Genomic DNA, 12659 nt, shown 5'->3' with positions numbered 1-12659 from the left:
ATGTGCATTGGGGGAATATAACTGAACAAAAGAATGAACACAAATAAATGTACAAAGAAATGAAGGATAAAAAGTCGAATAAACAACTAAATGAATGATTGTACATAGAAATTAATGACTGAAGAAACGAATAAACTAACAAATACAGTGCCTTGCAAAAGTATTCATCTTAATTTTTTTCACATTTTATGTTTCTGCCTTATGTTAAACTGCTTTAAATTAAACTGCTTTTTTCCACATCAATCTACACTCCATACACTATAATGGTAAAGCAAAAAATAAGGTTTTTAACATCTTTGCAAATTTATTAAAATTCAAAAACTTGATTCCATTGCATAAGTACTCACACTCTTATCTGGGAAAGTTGGAATTTAGCTCAGGAGCATTCATATTGTTTGTAGGCGTTACTAGACTTTGAGTGAAGGTAACCTGTGGCAAATTCAATTGAATGGGTTTGATTTGGAAAGGCATACACGTCTTAATAAAAGGTCCAACAGCTGATAATGCATATCAGAGCAAAAACCAAGCCCTGGGGTCAAAAGAACAGTCTGTAGAGCTCAGAAACAGGTTTGCGTCAAGCCACACATCTGGGGAAGAGTTCAGAAAAAAAATTCTGCTTCATTGAAAGGTCACAGAAGCATGTAGTCTCTGTTACCCTTAATGGAAGAAGTTTGAAACAACCAGGATTCTTCCTAGAGCTGGCCTCCTGGCCAAACTGAGCAACTAATGGAGAAGGGCTTTGGTTAGAGTGGTGATGAAGAACCTGATGGTCACTCTAGTTGAGCTCCATGATCATATGTGGAGAAGGATTAAATATCTACACAAGGACAAACATCACTGCAACACTCCACCGATCTGGGCTTTATGGCGGTGTGGCGAAACTCAATCCTCTCCTCAGTGAAGACAAAAGAAAACACTTTTACTTTTTACATTTTACAAAAAAGCACCTAAAGGACCCTCAGACTGTGAGAGATAATATTATCTGGTCTGATGAACCTCAATTCTAAGTGTCATGTTTGAAGGAAACCAGCTCTGCTCATCACCTGCAGAGTACCATCCCAAAAGTAAAGTATGCTGGTAGCAGCCTCAGCAGCAGGGACTGAGAGACTCATCAGAGTAGAAGAAAAACTCAGTGCACCAAAATATTGAGAGAGCCTTAATGAAAACCCAGTCCAGACCTTCCAACAGGACAGTGACTCTAAGCACACAGCAAGAGTGGCTTACAGACAACGCTGTGAATGTCTTTGAGTGGCCTAGCCACAGCCTGGACTTGAACCCAATCAAATATTTCTGGAGAAACCTGAAAATGTTTGTCTGCCCCCATCCAGCCTGACAGAGCTTGAGAGGTGAAGAGGTGAGGAGACAAATGGCAGATAATTGCCAAATGTTGATGAGCAAAGCTTGTCGCATCAAACAAAAAAGACTTGAGGCTGTAAAGGTGCTTCAGCTAAATATTTAGTTAAGGGTATGAATACTTATGCAATGTACTTATTTGAGTTTTTTATTTTTAATAAATTTACGAAGTTGTGACAATTCTGTTTTTGCTTTGTCAATATGGTGTATGGAGTGTAATTACTTTGTAATGTAAAGTAATTTAAAGCAGTTTATCATGAGGCAGCAACATAACAAAATATGAAAAAAATGAAGGGGTATGAATACATTCGTAAGGCACTGTATGTGAGTGAATTAAACTTAAGTTAATCAGTTAAAAAATCACACACACAAGTAAAATATTCGAGTGATGATTGTCTAAGCTTGGATATGGAATGGGGAAAATACAACTGAATAAATGAACAATCCAACAAAGGAATGGATGAATCTACAAAGAAATGATGAATGAACAAGTTAAACAGGTAAAAATCACAAACTTCACTTGATATCTGCCATTCAAGTGACATAAACATTTGTCCAAAAAGGAGGTCATGCTTTGTTTAATCGCACAGCGTTGTCAATTTTACTTTTTCAATGAATTTTTTTAATAATACATAAACGTTGAGGTGGATTATTTTTTTCGTTCAGTCTTTGGTCTCCATGTTTTGGTCCCCAGGTGAGTCTGAAAAACCCTGTGTGCTGAAGCTGGTGGATGATTCGATTCATGAGGAGGAGGAGGAACTGAGGCTGGTTCTGGGGAGCGCGAAGAGTGACTCTCCGTATGGAGCTTCCATAGGCAACCAGAATGAAACGCTCATCAAGATCAAGGACAACTCTGACAGTAAGAAAGAATTCAGATTTCTAGAATTTGGATCAAACTTCTGTAAACTCACTAAACCGATTCTCTTTTGGCTAAGAATGTTTTAATGAACAAAAACTCCTCAATTCTCATATGTCTTCTCATCTTCCTCTCTCAGAGCCCATCATCAAGTTTGCTGAGACAAAGTTCAGTGTTAGTGAGCCAAAAGAGTCGGGGCAGATGACGTTGGTGAAGATCCCTATCCGCAGGACGGGAGACGCTTCGAAAGTGTCCCTGGTGAGGGTGCACACGAAAGACGGCTCTGCCATATCTGGAGAAGACTATCATCCCATCTCCTTCGGTAAGGCTTCTGGAGGCCAGAACGGGTTCATTTGCATTTTGAATATGCCGTATCTAATTATACTTTGTAGATTGGCAGGTGGCTCAAGCTGCTTCCACATGCATGCATTTCCTGTCTACATCAGGTTATATAGAGTTCAGGATGCAAATGACAAATGCAATCAGGTGTGGAAGCATTTAGGAGAAGAAACGTTAGTATGTGTTTATCTTTTAGTGGATGTAATCATATATTTTGTGTGTGTGTGTGTGCACAGATGTTGAATTTAAAGCTGGTGAGATCGAGCATGTAGTGGAAGTGGAGGTTTTGTTTGATGGTGTAAGAGAGATGAGAGAGGCCTTCACTGTCCATCTGAAACCAGACGAGAACATGGTTGCTGAAATCCAGGTAAGAAATGTTCCATGTGGTACGTATCTGGAAATTAATATGCAGTTTATGTAACTTGAAAAACTATGTCTCTCATGTTGGCAGGTGACTAAAGCAATAGTGTACATTGAGGAGACCAACAGTATGGCTGACGTCACGTTCCCTTCACTGCCTCATGTTGTGTCACTGCTGCATTACGATGATGTCAGAAGAACCAAAGAAAATGCTCACCCACCCGCTGGATACCCTGTCGTCTGCGTCACGGTATGTTTGTCAGAAGAAAAAGTCAGTGAGAAATATTTCCCTTGTGAGCAGCGTCATTTATATATTAATTTTAAATACATTTTTAATGCTAATTATGTGGTGGTTTTTATCAAGTTTTTAATGGGTCCTTGAAGTACAAGTGAATGAAAAAGATAAGATATATTATAAGATTATACATTATAATATTATGATTTTTCAAATCTTAAGCTATAAAAAATGTAGTAATGGAGACTTCACAGTGATTGTGCTTTTCTTAAACCATCAGGACTTGAGAAAGAGTGCAAGAAACACAAACAATGTTTAATCTTTCAAATCCTCCATGTTGTTTCCTGTGATAAATGATTAAACAGGCGTCTGTTGTGTGCAGAAGTTTGTTGTGAGGAAGTACTGTGATGATATCACAGAACAGTGATGGTAAAACTGTGGTAGTCTGATATGTGCACCATAGTATTCAATGATTGCCATATTCCTGTACTATTATATTATATTGTATTATAGTTAACATATAACAGTGAATCTAATTGAATTTTGTATTTTAAAATGTAGTTTTCATTGTCAGATTTTCTTTCTTGTCCTTGTTTAATTCTCTTGACTTATCCAGGCTTGCAATCTCAAATATCCCGACTATGACAAAACAGGCTCCATCTGCATTAGTGAACGCATCAACGATACACTGACTCGTTACCGATGGCTCATAAGCGCCCCCAGTGGTCCGGATGGCGTCACCAGCCCCATGAGAGAGGCTGACTTTGATACCTTCTTTACTTCCTCCAAGATGATCACCCTAGACTCCATTTACTTCCAAGCGGGTTCTAGAGTGCAGTGCGCGGCCCGTGCCGTGAATTCTAATGGAGATGAAGGGCTGGAACTGAGCAGCCCCATTGTGTCTATTAGCATGGAAGAAGGTGAGCCCGAAACCATCACATTAAGTGGAATCATATAAAAATGCTTTGCTTTGTATAGCGGCACCAAAGAACATTATGCTCTTCCTAAATTTCTGGTTATAATATGCCATTTGCAATGTGGAATTAGACTGTCAGTAGGTGGTAATATGCTTGAAGTAATGTTTCATGTCTTTGATGTTCCTGGGCAGGGATGTGCCAGCCACGTAAATTGGGCACAGTAGGTGCTGAGCCCTTTTCTGCCAAAGTGCGTTATACAGGCGCTGAAGACCCTGAATATGCCAATCTCGTCAAGCTTACTGTCAGCATGCCCCACATAGACGGTGAGAGAATTATTTCCCCTCTGGCTGCCAGGTTGTTTGCTTAGTTCAGCCCCTCTGAGAGAAACTCCTCTTACATATCCCCTTGGGAAAAAAGCTGGTATTCTTGTAGGATTTATGCGTTATTTGCTGTCAAAACTAAATATTTCAGCTCTCTTCAAAAGCCTAAATCAAAGTCTGAATGATACATGAAGTGTCATGTCACACATTTGCCAACAACATTTTCCATCAAAATCATGTTTGTCTTCCATCAAAATGATTTTCTGGGAAGAAAATAATAGAAGGTTGCAAAGTATTTTAAAGTATTTTGTGGGAAAGTCACTAGTTTCACGCCAGAAATCTAGGCCATTTGACTAAATATGGTTGCATTAATTTTACCTTCCTAACCAATCAAAATCATCAGTTTTTTAGATGGTCCAAAACAACACTATAAAAGTAGCCCATATAACTCATAAACTACATTCCTAAACTTCTGAAACCACATGGTAGCTTTGTGTAAGGAAAGGATGAAAATTTAAGACCTTAATAAGGGAAAATCGTCCTGTCTGCAGTAGCTCTCAAATCACATTTGCGCTAACATTTAAGTATACTGTAGGTTCTAATCCAAAGTTCTGGCATGAAACTCTAGATGGTGCAGTCCGATAGGTCTAACTCAATCTCATTATCACATGTCACAGCTGATTGGTTCTCTCCTGTATTGGTAGCAATAAGCTCGACATTCAGAAAAAATACTGCAGAAACCCTCCACCTTCCCCAGCTCCACCTGTATAGATCTGCTACAGGGTGATCATGTTATATGTGCAGCATCAGTATTTCTTACATGCTCACAGGAGCATGTTGTGGATGTATTGGCAGTAGCAAGTCTCGGTACTTAGCAGTAGCATAGCAGATCTATTCCGCCAAGACCAAACAGATTAACATTGTAATGTACATTACCATGCCAATCCTTCCAAGAGTTGTCATGACAAAAATGTGTTTCATAACTAAATTTGTGCATATGGTATTAAAGCAAAAGGAAAATAGTTCATAAAAGTCAAATTAATTACTTTTATGGTATTTTTAGTTGTTTTGATTGCTGATTTGTTAGAAAAGAGAAGCATGCACATTCTTCAAAATACGTCCTTTTTATATTTAAAGTAAATAATAACATCATACAGGAACATAGTGAGAAAATAATAACAACATTTGTCATTTCAGGGTGAACTATAGCTTTAAATAGTGTCAGGTAATGCTTCTAAATCTCATAAGATTTAGATTTTTCTTTTTCAGATGCGCATTTCAGTGCTATAGCTTATTTTTAGTAGAGTGACATTCATCTTAACCGATGCAATATTATGAAAGTGATTTTAGTATGTTAACTGTCATTTATTTTCTATGCGGTGTGCTCCAGGCATGCTTCCTGTGGTGTCCACTCGTGCACTGTCCAATTTCGAGCTGACTCTGAGCCCCGATGGCACTCGTGTGGGAAACCACAGGTGCTCCAATCTGCTGGACTTTAATGAGGTGTCCACACGCCATGGATTTCTAACCAAGGCCACCCGGAATATCGAGAGTGTCGGTGAGACTCTGCCGTATCAGTACAGCCCTGTCCTCAGAGGCCAGGCCACTCTACGCTTCTACAGGAACCTGAACTTGGAGGCCTGTCTGTGGGAGTTTGTGAGTTATTATGACATGTCTGAGCTGCTCACAGACTGCGGAGGAACGATCGGAACAGATGGGCAGGTGAGACGTCGCCGCCACTTTTAGAATCCTCTGAATTGTAATGATTAGTGGTTCATAAATTGCAACTGTTCTTGTCCTAGAGCTAAAAGAACGCACAAAAAAAGATTCCTGTTTGAGAAGATAATAGATATTCTGATTCCTCATTTATCTCATTTGTCATTTATAGTTTTAGCCAGATCATAGCAAAACTCCATTAAGATGAGTTCACATTGTAAAAGTGGCCCAAATTGGAATTTTTTTCCCCTCACATGTCGTTCACAAGATTGGGCGTCAGTTATTATTATATTAATTATTCAACAAGGTGGCATTAAAGTGACAGGAAAGACATCTATAACATCTATAATGTTACAAAAGATTTCTATTTTAAATAAATAATGTTCTTTTGATTATTCAAAGAATCCTGGATGGAAGAAAATATCGTTTCCACAAAATTAAGTAGCAGAACTTTTTTAACATTAATAAAAATAAGAAATGTTTCTTGAGTAGCAAAGCAGCATATCAGATTGATTTCTGAAGGATCATGTGACACTGAAGACTGGAGTAATGATGATAAAAATTCAGCTTTGCCATCATAAGAATAAATTACATTTTAAATATATTCAAATAGAAAAAGATTTATCTTAAATTGTAATTTTGTTTCACAATATTAATATTAATTCATATTATATAATATAATTAATAATCAATATAATATTGATATTAATTCAATCTAACTCAACATTGCACAGATAACTGCAAGTTTGGCTTGCCATAAAAAAAGAAAGAACTACACTATATTAAGTATTACACAGAATGATGCAAAATTAATGTTAATTTAAAATAAATTAAAAGCTATAATGACATCTGTATAATGCAAAGTCAAGGAGCAAAATATGCCTAATTTAAAAGGACATCTGATTTAAGCAGAAAATGAGAATTTGGTGTGGATTTAGCCCATTTCCTTTACTTGCTTCATTGTATGTGTTTGGTAAAAGTCATCTGCTCTACTATAGACCATGTATAGAGTGGGAACTAGCATGTTTAAACTTGATTAACACCTCTCCATAAACGCACATCTCCATAGGTAGGTTTCTTCCTTAGGACTTTTTCTTTGTTTTCCTCTATTGCTATGCACAGTACTTCGTGACATCCATAGCTCTCTTTGGGGTTTATTTCTGTCACACTCCTGATTGTTCTCAGTAGAGGAGGAGATTGACTTCATAACCCGTTGAGATTTTGTATTCATTCATTTCAGAGTTTGAGGTCTTGCTTAAATGGCTCCCCCTCCTAATCTAGCGTCTAAATGTCTGAATGATCTGTTATTACAAAAATAAGCCTTAAAGTCTGCAATAGCTCCGTAAAACGAGACATGAATTCAAAACACTTCATCTAAAGGACGTGCTCGGTTCCTGCTGAGGATATTGAACGGAGCCGGTTGAATATGAAAAGCCTGGATCTTCTCTCCCTCAGGATGGGAATTTGACAATGTTCATGGGGATTTTTCTCGCCTTGATTAAACCCAGTCCAGCAGGTGTTCAGACCGGCCTCATTACTGAGGAGCACATTTTTATAGCCTGGTATTTTGATTATAATTGACTATGTAAATTAGCAAATGTTTCATTCAATCAAAACAGATTATGCTTTGAGACAGCTAATCTCTTCCTCTGACAAAACGCATCTTGGCTTATTGATGAACTTTACTTTGACTAACAGCCAGTGCTGATTAGTAGCAACCTCTAGTGGAGAATTGGGCTCTTTTTTTGAATCTTAAAAAGTCTTTTTGCAGTATTCGTTGCTATTTATCTTAAATATCATTTGAATGTGTTTTTGAAAGGTGCTGAACCTGGTGCAGTCATACGTGACCCTGCGAGTTCCTCTCCACGTCTCTTATGTGTTTCATTCCCCTGTGGGAGCAGGAGGTTGGCAACACTTCGACCTGCATTCTGAGCTGCGGCTTACCTTTGTGTATGACACTGCCATCTTATGGAGGGATGGAGTCGGTAGCCCTCCACAGGCAGAACTGCAAGGCAAGTTGTGAATTTATGTGTTAAAAAATAAATAAATAAAATAGGTGATTCCTTAATTAGGGGATGTTTTATGCCCCACATGATGAGGAAAAATAATATAATTAAAAAAATAATAATTCAAGTTTTAAATGCTAGATTTTTTTTTTTTATCCAAAGATGTATTTAACATTAGCTAATGCACTGAACTAACATCAACAATGAACAATTATATTTTTACTAACATTTGAGGTATAGTTCATCCAAAAATGAAAATTCTGTCATTAATTACTCACCATCATGTCGTTCCATCATCTTTGTTCGTCTTCAGAAAACAGATTAAGATATTATTGATGAAATCTGAGAGCTTTCTGACCCTGCATAGACAGCAACACAACTACCATTTTCGAGGCCCAGAAAGGTAGTCAGGATATTGTAAAAATGTGTCCCGAGTGACAGGGAAGAGAAGAATTGTTTAATAAGTTTGTTATTTTGTTTCATTTGTAGTTTCATAGAATTAAGGTTGAACCACTGATGCCACATTGGCTATTTTAACAATGTCCTTACTACCTTTCTGGGCCTTGAACGTGGTAGTTACATTGCTGTCTATGCAGGGTCAGAAAGCTCCTGGATTTCGTCAAAAATATCGTAATTTGTGTTCAGATAATGGATGAAAATCTTGCGGGTTTGGAATGAAATGAGGGTGAGTAATTAATGACAGAACTTTCATTTTTGGGTGAACTATCCCTTTAATAAAGATTGATAAATGCTTTATTAAATATATGTTAGTTGGTTAGTGTAAGCTAATGCATTGACTTATGTTAAAAAGTGGTACTTGTAAAGCGTTACTGCTTTAAATATGTTTATTGCATCTCTTAAATTACTTTTTCCTCAATTTTAGGAGTGTTGATGTTAATTGGCCAGAATTTCTCTATTTTTGAATTCTATTCTCCCTTCTGTTATAAATGTTTAATAAAAGTTAAATCAGGGCAATCAGCGCCTTTTCTATGAATATAAAATAGGGGAGCACATCTCTGCCAAATTCTCATATTCTTGAGAAGATATCACGTGAACATTTAGAGGATTACAGAACTAGTTCAGGATGTGGAAACTGGAACTTTAAATGGGAAGAAGTCATACAATATTTAAAATGAAAAGATTATCACGTTGGGCATGTTTTCTCTGCAGGAGCTTTATATCCAACCAGCATGAGAATTAATGAGCAGGGGAGGCTTGTGGTGAACTTCCGCACAGAAGCTCGCTTCAGGGGGTTGTTTGTAGCAGCACATTCTGGTACATTTTGGCATCTCTGAAATCGTATTAATTATCATTTTATTAATTATATTAATATTGATAAATACATCAACATTTATAGAAGGAAAGATTAATTTTTTGAAGATGAACAAACTTTTTGACTTATTTCCAGCAGCAAATTTGAGGGGTCTGAAGACTGCAGGTAAAATCTAAATATCATATATTTCTTCTTAAACGGTTTATAGAACAAATGCCTTGACTTGATTAAATTAACTTGCTATCTTACCTGATTACCCAGCATCCCCTGTGAAGTCCATTGTATTGAGTGCAGACCACCCAGGCTTGACCTTTAACCTCACTCTGGTTAGAACTGAGCCGACCTACAGCCAGCCTGTCCAGCAATGGATGTTCATTTCAGACTTTGCAGTGAGTTGATCTCTCTTGTCCCACTTTGTGGTTTTAAGGACATTTCTGTTTACTTTTTGTGATTTAAAAAGTTCTGGCGGTGTTGAGTCGCCAATTTATGGCCAATGTAAAAGCTGTGTGCTAAAGCAAAACCATTTGAGAAAAATGAATGTAAAACAACTAATGTGATGTTAAACTTGTATGCCTGTGTGTCTGTGACCTGCAGGTTCGTGATTATTCAGGCACATACACAGTGAAGTTGATTCCCTGTACAGCAGCGATGAATGTGGAGTACACCATTCCTCCAGTCTGCAACCCTAGAGAGCCGGTTACTTTTGATCTTGATATCCGCTTTCAGCAGGTAAACTAGAAAAATATTCTGTCAATAAAGCAAAAGTTAAATAAATTTTCAAATTCAAGCTTTTTATTTCAAATGTTCTTTCTACTTGTTCATAATAGAATTTGTAATAGAAAAAAAGTGTATTAAATTAGAAAAATGCAAACAGGCTCTATGGTGTGTGTTATAAATAATATATATTTTGTATTTTAGAATTAATCAGTTGCTTGTATATCAGAATGAAATATTTATTTGTGACATATCTTATCAGTTCAACCTGAGGCTCTTGTAAAGAAGTATTATTGTGTTTGCTTTCTTTAGGTGAGTGACCCTGTCGCGGTGGAGTTCAATCTGAACACACAGATGTTCCTGTTGTCTAAGAAGGCGTTGTGGTTGTCAGATGGATCTATGGGCTTCGGTCAAGAGAGTGATGCAGCTTTCTCTGAGGGTTCGTCTTACTGGAACACCTAACTTAATCAGTTCAAGAGGCTGTGTGATTGAATACAAGTCAAATGATCTAATTAGTTTGTCATTTTTTTAATAGTCTAAAATTTACATTTCCTGTTCAGTGTTATGCTGACACTGAGCTTTTTCTCTTCAAGGTGACACAATCTATGGACGGGTGATGGTGGACCCTGTGCATGACTTGGGTGGCTCGTTCTACTGTAACATTGAGAAGGTGTATCTGTGCACCGGCGCTGATGGATATGTTCCTAAATACAACCCCGCCAAGTCTGAGTTTGGATGCCTTGCAGACTCTCCATCCCTGCTGTACAGATTCAAAATTATTGTGAGTATGTTAGCGGTGTTGTTAATGTTAACTAAAACTGATTGTTAAATGAAATAAAGTTGAAATAAAATAGAATTAAAATATTTGAAAAAACTTTATTACAAAATTGTAAATGTTGGCAGCTAACTGAAATTAAAATAAGTTACAATTGTATATAAATAATACTAAAATAACAATGTATACTGTAAGTCTTCTAAATAAAACTTATGCAAATATATTTCTATTTTATTTGACAATATATTATTTTTAAAAATTTAATTACATTTTTTATATATATATATATATATATATATATATATATATATATATATATATATATATATATATATATATATATATATATCAGTGCTGTCAAATCAATACTCAAGAATAATATATAAAAATTAATTATATATGTGGATACTGTGTATATTTATCCATACACATATATATATATATATATGTATATGTGTGTAATTTATATTATAAATATTTCTTAAATGTAAACATGTATGTGTGTGTATTTATATATACATACACTATATTGCCAAAAGTATTGGGTCACCCCCTTCTAGGGGTGACCCAATACTTTTGGCAATATAGTGTATAAATATACACAGTACACACACATATTATGTAAACAGAAACTTTTGGATGCGATTAATTAATTTGACAGCACTCCATTTAACAATTTATTTAAGCGGTCTGTTAAGAACCGTTTCTAAAATTTCCTGTGATGTTTGTTTGAAAAAAAAAAAGTCCCATTTGAAAATGGTCCCATGACTCCACCTTGCCTCTAGGACAAAGCCCAGCCAGAGACTCAGGCCAAGAGTTTTGGGGATGTGAGTTTCAAGGCCCTGCTGGCTATAGATGACCCCTCTGCCCTCTCTCTGGTGAAGCAGCCAGGATCTGACGGATTCAGGCTGGATTCCACTCCTCTTTTCCAGGTCTAATCTTTTTTGATGGTTTATTAGTTATGGTATGAATATATACAGTGACATCCTGTTCTGGATTCTTGACATTTACAAGGTCAACTCAAATCCTCTATTATCCTTCTGGTCTTTAGGTGACAGTAGGAAGGGAGTGGTTCATTCACACCATCTACATTGTGCGTTCAAAAGACAAGCGTGGCATTGGCAAGCGAAGTGCAGAGTACCACTCAATAACATCAGGTGACCTTGTACCAGCCGAGGCCAGAGGACGCTACAGACGGTCCAACAGAGAAGTCCCGGTCCTGGCAGAGGAAATCGGACCCGAGAACAACCGAGGAACGAATATCATGCATATCGCTCTGGACCGCAGCCGTCGGCACTCTGCATCTGGGGAGGAGCTGTTCGCAGACGGACTGTCTCCACGGGAGCTCAGTGTACGAGGTGTGGAAGAGGACGCGGTGACTGTGGCAGGAGCCGTCATGGGACTGCTTCTCACCGTCCTCGTGGTTATAGTGTTGGCACTGATGGTTTGCTCAAGGCGGACACCTGTGAAAAAGGCCCCAAGAGTCTCGTCCAGCCTGCAGCCTGTTATAGTTAGAAGTAGCCTTGATAATGGTGACAGCTCAGAGGTGTGAAGGACTAATAGACTACTTGGAGACTCTACTGTTCTCCTTAGTCATACATGGGATCAATTTGTTTTCTTTTCTTTGTTTTAAACAAGTGCCTCTGACAGGTTTTATCTTACGGAGAACTCACATACCAGTTCATCACCAGCCCAAAGAAATTATTTTAAATGACGTTTTATGTTGTAACTGAATTTTTGCTTGTCCAATAATGAATTGTTTAGGTTTACCCAGTGTTCAAAGTTCTCAGGGGTC

The 12659-nt window shown here is 37.3% G+C and overlaps 1 protein-coding gene across 1 annotated transcript in view; it reads left to right on the top strand.

Moving 5' to 3' along the window:
• Window positions 1-12416, top strand: part of LOC306865530 (FRAS1-related extracellular matrix protein 2-like) — a gene marked incomplete at both ends in the record, with an annotated part of 55833 nt that extends 43417 nt beyond the window's left edge. The window contains 16 exons of the mRNA XM_079410199.1: window positions 2048-2212; window positions 2349-2531; window positions 2785-2915; window positions 3000-3158; window positions 3760-4063; window positions 4252-4383; window positions 5771-6102; window positions 7916-8108; window positions 9273-9377; window positions 9514-9540; window positions 9637-9764; window positions 9970-10104; window positions 10402-10528; window positions 10683-10870; window positions 11650-11796; window positions 11916-12416. Of these exons, the coding sequence (XP_079266325.1) occupies window positions 2048-2212; window positions 2349-2531; window positions 2785-2915; window positions 3000-3158; window positions 3760-4063; window positions 4252-4383; window positions 5771-6102; window positions 7916-8108; window positions 9273-9377; window positions 9514-9540; window positions 9637-9764; window positions 9970-10104; window positions 10402-10528; window positions 10683-10870; window positions 11650-11796; window positions 11916-12416 (2957 nt within the window). The remainder of the gene's footprint in view (window positions 1-2047; window positions 2213-2348; window positions 2532-2784; window positions 2916-2999; window positions 3159-3759; window positions 4064-4251; window positions 4384-5770; window positions 6103-7915; window positions 8109-9272; window positions 9378-9513; window positions 9541-9636; window positions 9765-9969; window positions 10105-10401; window positions 10529-10682; window positions 10871-11649; window positions 11797-11915) is intronic.
• Between the last annotated feature and the right edge of the window lie 243 nt (window positions 12417-12659).

This window comes from Barbus barbus, assembly GCF_936440315.1.
Source record: "Barbus barbus genome assembly, chromosome: 47".
In the NCBI taxonomy this organism is placed as follows: domain Eukaryota; kingdom Metazoa; phylum Chordata; class Actinopteri; order Cypriniformes; family Cyprinidae; genus Barbus; species Barbus barbus.
Note: the sequence above shows the minus strand (reverse complement) of the source record. Positions and strands in the feature narration are given on the sequence as shown.